Here is a 17443-nt window from a genome sequence, read left to right as displayed (position 1 = left end):
GTGAATTTTTAATGCTCTTGTCCTGAAGGGTTTGCTGCCATCTTCCTATTTTCTGTTTCAGCTATGTTCTGTGGCAAGTGGTCTGCACTTTACAATCACCGCGAAGCTAGAGAGCCCGGGACCGCCTTGCCTTCTGGTCGCGTTCTCCAAGGGGGCACGACCACTTAAAGACCAGCAAACCGATCTCAATGCGGCGTTCTACCACCTTCCCGCCCCCGCTGCGCTTCCGCCTCCTGATGACTTACACCCCCAGGTTTCCTGGGTTTCTATCTCCTTCTTTTCTGACTCCTGTACCCTGTGGTCCCAGCTTCATCCTGAGCTGTCCCTTGCAATGGCCCCGTACTGCTTTTCCTTTTGCCCTGTATCCTCACATTCTTTAGGCAATCACCTCTTTTTTTTCTAATATTGATTATCCTTCACAGCAAAAGTCAGTATATTATTGTGTGGGGAAAACACCTTTCCCCGCCAGGAGTGAGACTGGAAACAGACAGAAGCAGCCCAACTTGCTACACCCTTGAAAACTGCCAGATTACACAATCCAGGAGAATTAGATGTGTGTGAAGAATAACCCTGCTGTTTTGAAATGCTGTCAAGAGGAATTTCCCAAATTTCGTTCTTTCCTGTTTGTTTGTTTTTCTTCTTCTGGTTCAAACCTCTCTTCTCATTAGCTCCACTAGCCAAGTGTCAGTATATAAAGCACCAGCCCCATCTCCCAGGCAGGCGGCACAGGCAGCTCAGCTTCGCCGGGAGCCTCAGCAGGAAGGCACAGCCAAAGGTGAGGTGCTAGAACTTTCTAAACTTTTCCTCTTTGGAGATTCTCTCTCTTCACCAGCATTCTTGTGCTGCAGCCCAACCCTCTGTTTCCTTCCTGAATCTACTATTCTGACAATCAGAATTCACCAGCTGTGAATACTTTGGGAGGTAGGGGCTCCACATTCTTCTGTGTGAAGTCAGTGATAGGTAGAGCAGGCAGTCTACAAATGCTTGTGCATTGTTTACCTCATCTCATATTACAGAGAGGTATAGTGCCCAAACTCCTAATGCCTTTGGGAAACTTGCTGTGCAGTTGGGTTTCAGGGCTGATAGGGGATGACTGGACTGGAAATGGTTTATACTAAAAGCCCGTTGCAATCCCTCACACAGGAAATCATTGGGATTCCAATGAGACACACGGAAATGAGAACTGGATCCTCTGTAATGCTATCTATCTATCGGCTATATATTGAGATAAAATTCAGTGGAATTTTTTTTTTTTTTTTTTTTTTTTGGAATGCAAGGGTGTATCCACATTACAAACAAAAACAAGAACAAAAACCCAGACCTGTCATCCTTGTTTGTGTCTGCTCATCTCCCTGCAGCAGGATGAAGCTTTCCACGGGCATCATTTTCTGCTTCCTGATCCTGGGGGTCAGCAGCCAGAGATGGGCTACATTCCTCAAGGAAGCTGGTCAAGGTAAGGATCAAAGGATGGGTCAGGGGAAGGATGCATCTGCAGCTCCCAAGATTCACCTGAGCAGAGGTCACATCCCCACAGGGCAAAGGCCGTAAGAGGGAAAAAAAGGAGCTTGGTTTCCTTGGTAGCACTTCCCCAGGTTTTTCTGGCCAGCTTTGCACCCTTGGGATTCCCAAGCCCGAGGTCACATAGAGTTTGGGCCCCAACTTTCAGCAGGAGTGAGGAAGAGATCTGGGTTCAGGAGGTGCATGTTCCCTAAACACAAGTGGGGCTCTGCTGCCCCCTCGTGGGCAACCAGGGATGGCTTATTTCCAAGTCTCAGGTACCGTGAAGTGGGTGCATTAAATGGGTGGGGAATGTTCACCCTCCCCATCCACTTAATAATTATAACTAAAATACCTGAGCTTTTAATACCTGCTAGGCACTGTTCTAAGAGCTTCACATGCATGAGTGAACTCCTTGTCATCCTCAGGTTTTAATCCTTTAGTCCTGCAATGTTGGTACCATTATCCCTTACCAGAGAAACTGAGGCACCAAGAAATTAAGACACCTAACAAAGTCCTCCAGCAGAGTGGGATTTAACCCAAGACATTGAGCTCCCCCAGACCTTGCTATTAACCGAGGTATTATATGCCTCCCAGACAAGAGTACACGTGGGAGAGTGAGGGATTTGTGAACACATGTCCTGCTCTGTATCTGAGCAAATGGCAAATAGTGGGGATGTGGTGCCTTTAGAAGGCAACTTGATAGAGCTCCTCTCCCCACCATAAATGGCACAATGAATTACCTTGACACTGGTTCTACTGAGGCTGAGACCTGGCCAGAAACCGATAGCAAGAGATATGTACCTCACTAGCCAGAGTGAAGTAGCAAAAATTTGTTTATTTCACAAAATTATTTTGTGTTATTATTTTTCTGTGATAGTTACTGAATAATTGTTTTAAGAGTTTGCTGGCCATTCTATCTAAATTCTCACAGACCCAGCTAAAAATATTTTTTCATCTCTTAGGTCAGTGTTTTTCAAAGGGCTGTTCTAGGGCCACTTGCATGAGAATCATCCGTGGTCTGGGGTGCTTTGTGGAATGCAGGTGCCTGGGGCCACACACAACCCTTCCCCTGAATCACAATCCCTGGGGTTGAGACTAGAAATCTGGCCTTTATTAAGCACCCCAGTTGATTTTTATGCACACTGAAGTGTGCATAGTACCTCTGGTATTGCTGACCTTAGGTGAGAAGATATGCCAGGCATTTTGCAAATATTTTTTAAGAAAGTCTGGACTTCAGGGACCAATTTAAATCAGTAACTCAGTGGGAATAAGTATAGTAGGAATGTCATAACTCTCAACAAAACTATCTTTCCAAATGCCAGACACGACAAATATATAATATGAAGATAAGTTATCTCATAGAGTCATTATATAAACCCTGATTATAACTCTACATTGGATTTTTCTCTTTGTCCTGGTAAGTTTTTTTTTTTTAACTTTGCCATTTAATTCTAGCTGATCAGAGTCCTTCTGTCCATAACTCCCTGCTCCTCATCTTCATTCTTTTTCTTTTTTTTTATCCCACTCTTCCTAAGGACTAGAGAGGTCATAGTATACTGAGCACCTACAACGTTTTAGCTCTTAAACCTGTATTTCCTCAGTTCTTCTGTGTAACCACTCTGAGGGAGGCAATACTCCTCTATTTTATTGGAAAGGACACTGAACTTTAGAGCTGGTGTGTCAGTTGCCCTTCTTCTGCATCTGATTACCCTGTTTCTTCAAAGCTCTCTTAAGGAACTCACCTTTATCACCTGCTGATTGAATTTTTTTTTTTTTTTTGTACGCGGGCCTCTCACTGTTGTGGCCTCTCCCGTTGCGGAGCACAGGCTCCGGACGCGCAGGCTCAGCGGCCATGGCTCACGGGCCCAGCCGCTCCACGGCATGTGGGATCTTCCCGGACCGGGGCACGAACCCATGTCCCCTGCATCGGCAGGCGGACTCTCAACCACTGCGCCACCAGGGAAGCCCCTGCTGATTGAATTTTGACAGTTGGCCGGGTCCAAATATGCCCCGGGCATTCAGATATACTCAGGACCGAGTTGTCCTCACTTTGTCCACAGGGATGGATTTCTCCCCTTGACTAGGTTGGGAGCATCCTATGTCTGCAACCTCCCTCAGAATCGCCGTTGTTCTCAAGCTCTGGTCAGAGGGTTTCCTGTATCTTTCCAGGTAGAGGTCCATTGTACAACCAAACATCCCTTAAAGAGCATCCGACCTCCTCTTCGCATGCATCACACACAACCAAAAACGAAGTACCAACAGACTTAGGATGGAATCAAACAGAGTAAAACTTGCACCATGTATGATTCTCATAACATTAACCCAGGGAAGTGAAAAGTAAAGGAATATTCATTTCAAGCCAATAGAATAATCTCCAAGGGCTTAGTCAAAGGCTGAAATCTGGACCCAGTGAGAGGAAAATGTTTTCTTTCTCTGTTTTGCTGAGACGTGATCATGTTCATATCATCACTTTCTTTTCCTCCCAGGGACTAAAGACATGTGGAGAGCCTACTCTGACATGAGAGAAGCCAATTACAAAAATTCAGACAAGTACTTCCATGCCCGGGGCAACCATGACGCTGCCCAAAGGGGACCTGGGGGCGCCTGGGCTGCTAAAGTGATCAGGTACCAGGGGCCCTGAGGATGCAGGGATGGGTGTGAGAGCCTCGGACAGGCAGGAGGGGCCAAGCCCTGGAGGACTTCCTGTAGGGCTGTGGCCTCTCCTCCTCTTATCCACCCTCACCCTCTGTGTCCTGTGTGGGGTCTGAGTGGCTGAAGAGCACAGCAAGGCTGGTGGCACAGACGATTCCCAAGCCTCCCGCATGGGTGCTGTTCACCCAGCATAAGGGGACCCGCAGGGCTGAGGTGGGCTGAGCCCGGGCAACCTCAGGCTTCATCCCCTCCTTCCTAGCTCCTGTCAGAGTCCTTGATTCCTTGGAAAGAGGAGAGATGGGGAGGGTGGGCTGTTGCTCGTCAGCCCTGGAGTAATCCCCTACCTGCCCTCCTCCATTCCAGCGATGCCAGAGAGGTTATTCCGAGAGTCACAGACTTTTTTAAGCATGGAGACAGTGGCCACGGACTGGAGGACTCGAGGGCCGACCAGGAGGCCAATGAATGGGGCCGGAGCGGCAAAGACCCCAATCACTTCAGACCTGCCGGCCTGCCCGACAAGTACTGAGCTACTTCTCACTCTGCTCAGGAGACAGGGCTCAAGCGAGTGGAGACAGTGCTGAGCTAGGTTGCTGTATTCTGTATCTGTAGTTCTTGATAGTTGATAAAGAGCACATAAAAATGTTGAACAAATGCTTGTGAAATCCAATTTGTCTTTGGCATTTGGAAACAGCATATGACAGTCTTCTTGGGAACATGAGCCTATTTAATACCATGGGGATGATCAATAAACATCATAGTTTTTAAAAAGGAGGTAACGCACTAATAAACAATAGTAATAATTTGGGGTAAAACTTCACAGTCATCCACTGGTATCTGCAGGGGATTGGTTTCAGGACGCCTGCGGATATCAAAATCTGCAAATACTAAGTGCCTCATATAAAATATCATAGTATAGTTGACTCTCCACATCCGCTGAGTGGAACCCACCCATGTGGAGAGCAGGCCAGCTGTATGTCCAGAGCACAGACTATACTATATAAACCATATATGGACCATTATATGGACCAATTATCAGGCCATAACTCCCTGTTCCAAATCATGGAAAAGATAATAAGAATACCATGGGGGCTTCCCTGGTGGCGCAGTGGTTGAGAATCTGCCTGCCAATGCGGGGGACACGGGTTCGAGCCCCAGTCTGGGAAGATCCCATATGCCGCGGAGCAACTGGGCCCGTGAGCCACAACTACTGAGCCTGCACGTCTGGAGCTTGTGCTCTGCAACAAGAGAGGCCGCGACAGTGAGAGGCCCGTGCACCGTGGTGAAGAGTGGCCCCCACTCGCCGGAACTAGAGAAAGCCCTCTCACAGAAACGAAGACCCAACACAGCCAAAAATAAATAAATAAATCAAAAAACAAAACAAAAAAACTCACTTAAAAAAAAAAAAGAATACCATGAACAACTTTGGCAATAAAGCTTAAAACTTGATAAAAATTAACAAATTCTTAGAAAAATACAACTTACAAAAACTGACTCAAGAAGAAATGAAAATTTGGATTATTCTATAATTATTGTAAAAGATCAAATCTTCCCCCAGAGAAAATAGCAGTCCCAGATGGTTCTATAGACAATTTAACCCTTCAAAAAAACAAATGATTGTTTTTTGTACAAACAGTTCTGCCCAGTAGAAAATATCCCCATCCTTTCTGTGTGGGTAGGAAAATCTGACACCATGAAAACTGAAGGAAAATTCAAGCAGTCAGACCTTTACAAGACTGGCCTGGTGGTACAGTGGTTAAGAATCTGCCTGCCAGGGCTTCCCTGGTGGCACAGTGGTTTAGAGTCCGCCTGCCGATGCAGGGGACGCGGGTTCGTGCCTCGGTCCGGAAAGATCCCACATGCCACGGAGCGGCTGGGCCCGTGAGCCATGGCCGCTGAGCCTGCGCGTCCGGAGCCTGTGCTTCACAACATGAGAGGCCACAGCAGTGAGAGGCCCGCGTACCACAAAACAAAACAAAACAAAAAAGAATCTGCCTGCCAATGCACGGGACACGGGTTCAAGCCCTGGTCTGGGAAGATCTCACATGCCCCGGAGCAACTAAGCCCGTGTGCCACAACTACTGAGCCATGCTCTGGAGCCTGTGAGCTACAACTACTGAGCCCACACGTTAGAACTACTGAAGCCCGCACGCCTAGAGCCCATGCTCTGCAGCAAGAGAAGCCACTGCAATGAGAAGCCCACGCACTGCAACGAAGAGTAGCCCCCACTCGCCGCAACTAGAGAAAGCCTGTGCACAGCAACGAAGACCCAACACAGCCATAAATAAATAAATAAATAAATTTTAAAAACTAGGTAGATAAAAAAAAATAACTTTACAGAATATTACTAATAACAAGTTGTGAAGCTGAAAGAAACTTTCAGCCACCGATAATTTCCTAAACTACCAATTATAATTTTAAACATTTAAACTATGCTAAAGACAGAATTACCTATTTTTTGTTGCAGAAAATGTTCTTACAAGGTCACTGTTATATAAAAAAATGATCAAAGAAACCTCAGCAAAAAGTATATTAAAAAAGGATTGTAAATAGGCAGAGCACAGAGGATTTTTAGGGCAGTGAAACTAACTACTCTGTATGATACTATAATGGTAGATATCTGCCATTATAAATTTCCAGAGCCATAGAATGTAGAACACCAAGAGTAACCCTAATGTAAACTATGGACTCTGGGTGATAATGATGCACCAGTGTAGGTTTATCAATTGCATCAAATGTTGTACATTGTATCTGGTGGGGAATGTTGATAATGGTAGAGGCTATGTATGAATGGGGGCAAGGGTTCTAAGGGAAATCTCTGTACCTTCTGCTTAATACTGCTGTGGCTAAAACTGCTCAAAAAATAAAGTCTACTAAAAAAAGAAAAAGAATTGTAGAAGTGTGTCAGGCTACTTACTAATAAAAACAGTTGTATATTTTTCTGGATTTCATTTTAAGGTATTTGTTGGTTTCTTAAAATTGGTGATTTACTGTGATTTCTTTTTTCCCATTCTAAATAAATATTTCCTATTGTAACAAATTTAATATTTGTAATTTTGTACTGTTTCCCCTAAAAGGGGCTTCTGAAATTGCATAATTCAGGCCCCACAAAACCTGGGTCTGCCCCTGCACAAAAGGTGAAAAAATGTTTATAATTATTTGAGCCTAGGATCTAGTTGTATTTTATGTATTAACACACAGTATTTTTTGTCCTGTTTTAATATACCTTAAAAATTTCCATAAGTGCAATTGCTGTGTAAATTGGAACTTTATTTTGTTAGAAATTTTACCATCATCTGTTCATGATTTTGAGAAGCAGGGTCGCTGAGGAACCACACCCATGTCATTCTGCATTTGTAAATGTGGGGCTCACAGTAATTTGATGTGTATGTGCCAAAATCGGAGATCTTTGTTATATCTTCTAGTACAGTTGTGCCGGAGCATTTAAAACATTAAAATACATATTTTATTTAAAATTAATTTTATTTTTTCTTTCTGTAAGGGAATCATATTGGTATTATCGGAATTACATGTTGAGGTAAGTTATATCATCTATAAATTTCATTTCATTAAAGTGGTGTTCTAAAATTTTTGCTGTGGGGTTTGGTGGAGCGTTGGGTGTGATGTTGAGTGCCATCAAACTAAATAGAAGCAGGAACTGAAAACACAGGGAGTTGTAATACTGACGTTCTTCCTGGTGACTTTCGTCTTTTCCAGGATTCCGACCACACCTGGGAGAAGAATGATGTCTTTAAGAATGGCAAGTGTGCCCAGAGGTCAGAGGTCCGATAGCTTCACGTCTGTACTACAGACATCGTCCTGTTCCGTGCCCGCACCCCCCGTCCCTTCCAATCAGACTAAGGGCTCTTGGAGAGATGGAATATCTGGTCCAGTGAGGGTGACAAATAACAATTATGAATATAACCGCTCTGCGGTCCTGGGTAGAGCGTCGGGCTGGCAGGGCTCCGGGCAGCAGGGGGCGCTGTGGCGGGAGCCGCGCCGTGCCCTCTTGGCGCCTGGAGGCCTCTCTCCTCCTCCGGCGGCTTCCGGAGCTGCTCTCGCGCGCCAGAGGAGGCCAAGTCATGGACCGCAATCCCTCTCCGCCGCCGCGGAGTCGGGACGGGGACGAGGAGGAGGAGGCGGCCGGGGGGGACTGCATAGGCAGCACGGTTTACAGCAAGCACTGGCTCTTCGGCGTCCTCAGCGGGCTCATCCAGGTGCGGAAACTCGCGCCTCGCGTGGGCTCCCTGTACGTTCCCCCAGACCCCCACCCCGCCTCTGGCAGCCCCCTACTGCTGGGGGAGCCGCCGTCCCCACAGCGACCACCTCCCCAAGCCCTAGCGGCCGGGTCTCACCCTTTGTGTCCTCGCTGTCTCCCGGACCCTAAAACTGCCGGGCGCCACTCCCTGTGCCCCTCAACACAAAGGGAAGTGTAATGGCAGGGATGCTGGAATGCTTCTAATTAAAATGTTTTACTTTTGAAAATCTTCCAAAAATACGTGACCATGTAACTTCATTGCTAGGGTTTTTGCCCCTCATTCCCACTCGTTTCTGAAGCCCAGGTCCTAATTGATCTGTTTCGAGGACTTTCGTTGTAGTAGAATAAATGGTGATTTTGCAGTCAAACAGCCCTGTTGTCAACAGCGCGGCTTACCCAGCGTGACTTTGGGCAAGTCGCCTAACCGATTTCTTTCTCAGTTTCTATAAAGTGGGATAATATTTATATTATTGTATATAGAGTTATTGCGTAGATTATATAAGATTATAATAGCCATAGAGTGCTTACTATAGTGTTTGCCTCATAGGAGCCTCTCAGTAAATATGAACGTTCTTATGTTTCCCTAACTTTTTTCCTACTTCCAATCACTGTCCTCTCCACTCCACCTTCTACACAGCTGCGAGAATGATCTTAAAAAAAAAAAAAAAGCCATCTATGGGAACTCCTCAGAGTTACCTTTGCCTACAGGAGAAAAATACATATTTCTTAGCTTGGAATCCAGGACTCTTTGTAACTTTTCCAGCTTCATCTGCCCATGGCACACTAAACTGCTTACCATTCCGCACACATGCTAGGCCCTTTCTTAACTCTGAACTCTTGTACTTTCTTCTGTATGCTCTTCTGCCTTCTTCACATGACAAACTTCGATTACCCCTCAAAGATTTAGCTTCAGTATCACCTCCTAAGAGAAGCTTGGGGAAACTTCTCCCAGACGTAGGTCATTGGTCCATCATTTTTGTTCTCACGGCTCTTTGTCCACAATTCAGTTGGATCACTTAGCTTTTTCTGTTGTGATTATCAGTTTATGTCTTTTCCCCACCGGATCCTAAACTACTTGGAAGTAAGGGATTAAATCTTGTTTATCTTTGTATTTCTACCCAATGCCTAGCAACAGTGTTTACCCAAGGTACCCGAGGTACTAATTTCCTTTTTTTTTTGGCGGCACGGGGTGGCATGCGGGACCTTAGTTCCCCAACCAGGGAACGAACCCGTGCCTGCTACAGTGGAAACTCGGAGTCCTAACCACTGGACCACCAGGGAATTCCCCCCCCACCCTTTTTGTGACCTGTAAATGATTATGGGGTAATATTACTTGAGGAGTACTGTGGACAGCCCTTATTCATCTCCTTCCTTTGTGTTTCTGAAGATTGTTAGCCCTGAAAACTCCAAATCCAGCTCAGATGATGAGGAGCAGCAGATGGAGCTTGATGAAGAAATGGAGAATGAAGTTTGCAGAGTGTGGGATATGTCAATGGATGAGGTATGGGGTTGGAAATGGAACTGAAAAGACTGTTGGGTAAGGAGGTAGTGAATGGATTTTTTTTTTTTTTTTTTTAGATTCAGTCCTTAAGTCTCTGGGGAAAAACTTTAATGTCTGTAGTCACTCCTATTTATGGTACAGGGATGAGGTCCCAGGAGCTGTAAATGCTCAACTTTTGTCTTTGAAGGCAGAAAATCTGAGTGTCATTAGATTTGGGCTATATAGATAGTTCTCATGAATGCTGGAACGCTTGTAGCCCAGGAAAGTTCTGATACTTATCTACCTAAAAAGAGCACTGGCCTTATATTTGAGAGCAGGTTAGGAGTTTGGAGACCACTGAGGTACCACAATTAAACTAGAAGAAAGGGACAAGAAGGAATTACATGTATATAATTGCAATAATATTTTAACATTTGTATTGTACTCTGTAGCTTGAAAGCATTCTATCTGCTCTTCACAGTAACCCTGTGATATAGGTAGTATCCTTATTTTACAGGTAAGAAAAGAGGCAGAAAAAGAGGTTGACTTACATAATCTCTCATTTTATTACTTGGACTTTTGCAGTAGATTTCTGATGAAAATCCTTGTGTTAGTCTCTTTCACCTCCCTCTGTCCTCCATATTGCTACCCAAGTTATCTTTTTCCTAAAACACAGATTTACTTGTATTAAAATTCTCTCTTAAAATTTGTCAGTGGCTACTCATTGTCTTCAGCCATTTTGTAAAACAGCTTTATGAGATATTATTGACACAAAAAACTGCATATATTTTGAGGTATAATTGAAGTATAAAAACCGCACATATTTAAAGTGTACAATTAGAAAAATTTTAATGTATGTACTGGCGCATGAAACCATCACCATAATTAAGACAGGGAGCATGTCTGTCAGCCCCAGAAAGTTTCTTTATGCCCCTTAAGGGTGATCCCGGTATCTTACCCCTCCCTGCTTCTACCCTCTCCAGGCAACTACTGATGGGCCTTCTGTCACTTCAGAGTAGTTTGCATTGTCTAGAGTTTTGTATGAATGGGATTGCATTCTTTTTTCGGATGCGTCTGGCTCTTTCATTCAGCATCGGTATTTTAGGTTCATCCATGTTGTTGTGTATATCTATAGTTTATTATTATTTATTTATCTATTTATTTATGTATTTTTTTGGTACGCGGGCCTCTCACTGTTGTGGCCTCTCCCGTTGCGGAGCACAGGCTCCGGACGCGCAGGCTCAGCGGCATTGGCTCACGGGCCCAGCCGCTCCGCGGCATGTGGGATCTTCCTGGACCGGGGCATGAACCCGCGTCCCCTGCATCGGCAGGCGGACTCTCAATCACTGCGCCACCAGGGAAGCCCTATAGTTTATTATTTTTTATTGCTGAATGGTATTCCATTATATGTGTATACCATGATTGATTCTTTGATGGATATTTGAGTTGTTTACAGTTTATTACAAGTAAAGCTTCTGTGAATGTCTGTGTATAAGTATGTATGGATAGATGTTTTCCTTTCCCTTGGGTGAGTACCTAGACTAGTGTGGCTGGATTATATGGTAGGTGTATGTTTAACTTATAAAGAAAAGATCAAATTATTTTCCAAAGCGTTTTTTACACTTCACGTTGCCACCAGCAGTGTATGAGGTACAGTCCAGTTCCAATTTCTTCTCATCCTTACCAACACTTGGTATGGTTAGTCTTTAATTTCAGCCATTCTAATAAATGTGTTTTGATTCTCACTGTAATTATGATTTAGGTTTCCCTAATTACTAATAATGGTGAGCATATTTTCATGTGCTTATTTGCAATCTGTGTATTTTCTTTAGTGCAAGGGGCTGTTTAAATCTTTGGCCCACCTTTTAATTGTGTTGTTTTTTTTTTCTGTAAGTTTTATGATTTTAGGTTTTACTTATAGATCTGTGATCCATTTTGACTTAATTTTTGTGTTTGATGCAAGGTATGAACTGAATTTCACTTTTTTTTCCTATGGATAACCAGTTCTAGTTAGTGTGTTTAAAAGACTATTCTTTCTCCATTGAATTGCCTTTGCACCTTTGTCAAAAATCAGTTATCCATACATATACACATGAGTCTATTTCTGGACTCTATTCTGTTCCATTGATCTATTTGTATCTTTTTGCCAATACCACATTGTTTTGATTACTGTAGCTTTGTAATAAATCTTGAAATTAGGTAGTGTTAATCTCCAACTCTGTTCTTTTTCAAAGTTGTTTTGGTTGTCCTATGTCCTTTGTATTTCCAAATTAATTTTAGAATCAATTTGTCAATTTCTACAAAAAGCCTTCTAGGATTTTGACTGAGATTGAGTTCAATTTATTGATCATTTAGGAAAAGAACTGATAAATTAAAATAATGAGTCTTTTGACCCATGAACAAGTTCTATTGCTCCATTTGTTTAGGTCTTCTCTAATTTCTTCAAAGTTATGTAGTTTTTAGTATTTAGGTCTTTCACATCTTTTGTCAGTATTTCGTATTTTGGGGAGCTATTGTAAATAGTATTTTTAAAAAATTTCAGTATATAGATACACATTGATAGTATATAGGTAGTATATAGATATACAATTGATTTTATAGACCTTGGTCTGTCTTGGTTAATGTTCCATGTTCACTTAAAAAGAACATGTGTGCTCCTGCTGCTGGTGGGAGTGTCCTGTAAATGTCAATTTGATCAAGTTGGTTGAGAGTATTGTTCATCTTCTCTCTACTTTTTCTACAGTTATTAAGAAGCTATGGTTTTAAAAAATTTTTAAAAAGAAACAACCTGTTTTTCAAATGAAATCTTAGTGTGAAATCCTCAAATATCAAATAGGTAAACTAGAGCTGCTGTTTGAATGAGATTGTCCGTGGAGGCAGGGTCATGCTCTTGGCCTCCTCTTTGTCCTCTTATGGTAGCTCTTGAAGCACCTCTAGAGAACTGAGCTGCCCACTGATTCACTGGCATAAATTCCCTCCAATGAGACTACATCTCACACATTGCCTGCCACTCAGTGCTTCAGCAGGACCAGAGACTTCCAGATGCTTCCTGCATTTTCATGTACTCATGCTCTGTTCATGCCACTCTGCATGGAATGTCCTCCACCTGCAAGATCTTTCCCACCTTTTATGGCCCACCTCAAATGTCACCTCCCCTGTGATGCCTCCCCAGACACTCCAGGCAGGATTCCTCTCTTTTCTGTGCTCTCATGGAACCTGTTCATTCTATTACAAAACACTTATCCTGTTATTCAGTGATTGTTTTGAGCCTGTGTCCTCTGATGGATTTAAGCTCCTCCTCTTAAAAGCTTAATGTCACCTCTTCAGAGATACTTTCTCTGATATATCTAGAGTAGCCCCCTTAGTCTTCATTTCTAGCACACACCATCTTGTTTATCTTCTTTGTAGCACTTAGGATTTATGTAGTTTAGTTGTTTATATGTTTATTGTTTTTTCATCCCTCTAGAATGAAAACTCCACTGAGACTTTATCTGTCTTATTCACTGATGTGTCCCCAGAGCCTGAAACAGTGCTTATTACTCAGGTTTTTCAGTAAATGTTTTATGAAGAGGTAATCAGTGGATGAATACCTGACAGTTACTGTGGTGTGCTGGTTAAGGGTGTGGACTTGATCAGACTCATCTGGGTTCAAATTCCGGCTCTGTTCTCCTACTGATTGTACAGTCTTGGGCAGGTTGCTTAACCTTTTAAAACTGCAGTGTAATGGGGTTAATAATAATTACTTCATAGGGTTGTTTGAGAATTAAGTGAGATAGCATGCAAACCACTTCACTGGGCCTGGCATTTAATACTTGTTCAATAAATGTTAATTGCCATTATTGTTATTATTGGCATTGGTATTATTAGGCTACCTAATTATTGATATTATTCCTGCTACTCCAGGAATTATTAACTATCATTAAATAAATAAATCGCTGCATGCTACAAAGAGTTGCCCACATGACAGACAACTTGATCACTTAGAGTGGAGAGCATCTGCTGCTTTGACTTTCAATTTGGAGTACGTCTTTGAAATATTCTCTCTGACTATGATCTCTTAATAAGTGCAATATATCTCTTCCAGTCAACAGTCATGCAGGTTACCCCAATTTCAGCCGCTCTGAAGGATTACTCCCTCTCTGAGAGCCCTTCGAAGGGCATTTTTCACATGAGACATATAGCCTGTGTTCTAAGTTAAGGTATTGCGAATACACACCTCAAGTTTGGTGAAAATACGAGGCAATAGACAGCCAGAAACTTAATTTTATCTAAATATTTTACAATGCAAATCTCCACAGTTAATTGATTTAGTTTTGGGGCCCACATTTCTAGCGAGATTGGGCCACATGTCCACTCCAGGTTCATTCACCTGTGTGGTGTGTCCCTTTAGGCACTGGGGACTGGGCAAACTCTCTAGGAAGATGTGAAGCTGTCACAGTTACATTGTGATCAGAATTTTTTTCTGTTGAGGATTTTGAAAACAAAAGTTCTGGTTTTGGACATAACCCCATAGGAGTTTTTAATCTGTTTTCTCTATCAAGTTTTAAGCTCTTAGAAGACAGAAATTATGACTTTTACTTTTTTCCCTTATCCTATCTTCTAGCATGATACCTGGTAATCAGCAAATGTGCTTGAATGAGTTAAAGAGAATTCCTGGTGGGTAGAAAGATCATTAAGGTAAATACATACAAGGCAGTAAAAGGAGGACAGTCCTTTGGAATATCACAATTAGTTCAGATTTGTTTATGGAATTGTTCCATTGCCTTGAGACCAGATACCACAACTCTAACATTACTTTTGTCTATTGACACAATTCCTAACCTTGTGGGGTTTTTTTCCTTGTGCTTGAAAGGAGGTATATATGGAATTATTTTTTTTTTTATGGTTGCCTGAGCTATGGTGTTTAAGGAGGAATATTCAGCATCCAAGTTAATAATCATTTTTATTTTCAGGATGTGGCTTTGTTTCTCCAAGAATTTAATGCTCCTGACATATTTATGGGAGTATTGGCCAAATCCAAATGTCCTCGATTAAGGGTAAGTATGTGCATTTCTAAAGCTGCCTCTTTGGAGCAATAACAGCAGATAGTGCTGGATAGTCTTTCATTTTTCTCACTTTTATGTTCTTAATGGCTACAAATGAGTCTGCAGATGTTTATTGAACATTACCAGGTACTAAGTAGTATGCTATTTAAAATTATTACAGTCAGAATTTTAGATTTGGGCTGGACCAGGGAGATCAGTACTTTAATTTAACAGCTATGGACACTAGATAGTCCTAATCATCATTATGCCACTAATATGTGGCTGAACAGGGAACAGTGCCCGGACCACCCATTTCTCAGTTTATTGCTTTTTTTTTTTTTAAGTCATAAAATCCTCTATTGCTTAAACTCAGCCTATTGCTCAAGACTCTCCACAATCTGAATCCAATTCGTCTTTCTAGCATAAAATATACCCTCCAGATAGTCTTCTAATTTAGCATGGCCTGTTTACTCCTCACCTCAGGAGCTTACTATGATCGTTGCCATCTCCGTGCCTTCCTTTGTATGCCTTCCATCCCCTCTCAATATTCACATCTATTTTCCCAAGATGGTACTTTACTTCCAAGCCTTCCCAAATAAGTAAGCTCTCAGTGGCCAGTGATGATAGTGAATGCACCAAAACAATTCTGTACTTCTCATTAAGTCTTCTGTGCTTTGGTGCCATTTAGGTTTGCCATCTGCTAGGTATATCGTGAGCGATTAGCAAATATTTATTAAGTAATTATAATCATGAATAACTGCTATTTACTTAGTATTTCATTTTACTACTCTATGAGGTAAGCATTTATTTCTACTTTGTAAGTAAACGAAGGAAGTCTCAGGTTGAGAAATTTGTCCGAGGTCATACAACTAGGAAAGAATGGAGCTGGGATTTGAGCCTAGCCTGCCTGACTTCAGTGTAACCACTGTACTGTATTGTCTCTCTTTTTTTGAAATCATGAGGTGAAGAATTCTGTAGTATATTTTTACAAATTGAATGTTGAATTAAAATTTTATTTAAGTACAATGCTCCACCTGAGTTGGGGCCTCATGAACCAATGAACCACTTTTTCCTTGAGTTGTTATGTTAATATAAAGATTTGACAGTTATATGATTTTCTCCTGGAGTTTTCTAACTTAGGTACACTGACTCACGATTAGTACTTAAAAAAAAAAAACTAATTTTAAGAAAATAAGAATTGTTCCTTTCAGGAGTTAGTCCTATTATTATATATGTCTGTGAACCATAGCCTGTCTATGACAGCGATTCTCAGCCATGGCCACAAGTTAGAATCACCTAGGATGTGGGCTTTCCAACTTCAGTATGTCCCAGAATCACTGATTACTGAGTCCACCCCCAGAGTTTCTGATCCGGTAGTTTGGGGTAGGATTGAGGAGTTCTAACAAGTTTGCAGTGATGTTAGTCAGGTTTTGACCAGCACCAAGGCCCAAATTTTGAGAAGTTTTGCCCTAGGGAACTTTTATAAATCCCAAGTCAGGCCATTCTCAGATCAGTTGAAATAGTCTCTCCAAGTGTGGGACTCCAGACAGCTTTTAAAGTCCCCCCAGGTTATTTCAGTGAGTAGCTGAGACTAAAAAACTTGATCTTTGATTGGAAGTTCAATTATTCCCTCTTTAGTTTTTAGGGGAAATGTATGTGTATCTTTTCTGGCCCTGTTCTCTTTTACTCTTTTCCCAACATTTGACCACCCACATGTTATTGAAACTCTTTACTCCTATAGCTTTGGTGCCACCTCACTCTCCTGGTCTCTAACCTCTCCAGTCACTTCTCTGTTGCTTTTTTTGACTTTTTATTGATACTTTCTTCCTATGCTGAGTGTGGACTCCTTTTAAGGTGTAGACTCAGATCCCTTTTCCTCTTTATATTCACTTCCTTGGTGAGTTCATCCACTCTTTACACCTTTGGGAGTAAATCTTCCCTGTGGGATCAAAGCTACGACCTCCCTTCTGACTTCAGGTGCTATATCTCTAACTTTCTTCAGGCATTCTTTAGTTGCATGTTGCATGTTCCAATCCAAAAGTCCATATGTCCTAACTTGGTGTTTGTCGCACTTATCCAATCATATAAATCATATGATGTGCTTGGTAAACAACTTCCCGGACCGTACCCTGGAGATTCTGATTCAGTAGCTCTGAGATGGGACTTGGAAAATGGTATTTTTAACACACTCCCTGAGCGATTTTTGTGTTCGAGCAAGTTTGGAAACACTATCCTAACTGAACTCGTTGTGTTCTTTCCTATGCTTTCTTTTCCAATTTTTTTGTCAATGGAACCAATCTCTCCTACTGGAGAAATGAAACAACTTGAAACCTAGGAGTTATGTTCAACTGCTTTCTCCCTTTACTCCCATCAAATTATTCTGCTTTCACCTGGAGTCTTTCTCAGCTTCATTCCTTTCCATGCCTGCCATCACCACCCACATCTTCCTTCACTTGATTTCAGAGATGCAGTGTGATACGGTGAAATGCTCAGGCTCTGGAGCTGTGTTATTTCCTAGTTAGAGATCTTCAG

The 17443-nt window shown here is 42.3% G+C and overlaps 2 protein-coding genes across 6 annotated transcripts in view; both read left to right on the top strand.

Moving 5' to 3' along the window:
* The first annotated feature begins 666 nt into the window (after positions 1-666).
* Positions 667-4803, top strand: LOC309808559 (serum amyloid A-2 protein-like). The gene is made up of 4 exons (XM_082628939.1): positions 667-775; positions 1359-1453; positions 3987-4125; positions 4516-4803. Exons 2-4 carry the CDS (start codon positions 1363-1365, stop codon positions 4676-4678), a joined length of 393 nt encoding a protein of 130 aa, XP_082485065.1. The 5' UTR covers positions 667-775; positions 1359-1362; the 3' UTR covers positions 4679-4803.
* A 2946-nt stretch (positions 4804-7749) lies between these two features.
* The window catches only part of SAAL1 (serum amyloid A like 1), a 29829-nt gene continuing 20135 nt past the window's right edge, over positions 7750-17443 (top strand). The window contains exons 1-3 of one of the 5 annotated variants that reach the window (XM_082628921.1): positions 7750-8366; positions 9795-9908; positions 14840-14923. In XM_082628921.1, coding sequence (XP_082485047.1) covers positions 8064-8366; positions 9795-9908; positions 14840-14923 — 501 coding nt within the window. In that variant the 5' untranslated portion in view covers positions 7750-8063. The remainder of the gene's footprint in view (positions 8367-9794; positions 9909-14839; positions 14924-17443) is intronic. The other 4 variants (XM_082628920.1, XM_082628919.1, XM_082628922.1 and 1 more) reach the window with 4 other exon arrangements.

The sequence above is a fragment of the Mesoplodon mirus genome (genome assembly GCF_964341445.2).
Source record: "Mesoplodon mirus genome assembly, chromosome: 7".
NCBI lineage: Eukaryota > Metazoa > Chordata > Mammalia > Artiodactyla > Ziphiidae > Mesoplodon > Mesoplodon mirus.
The sequence above is the reverse complement of the archived record's forward strand: the minus strand, read 5'-3'. Positions and strand labels throughout refer to the sequence as shown.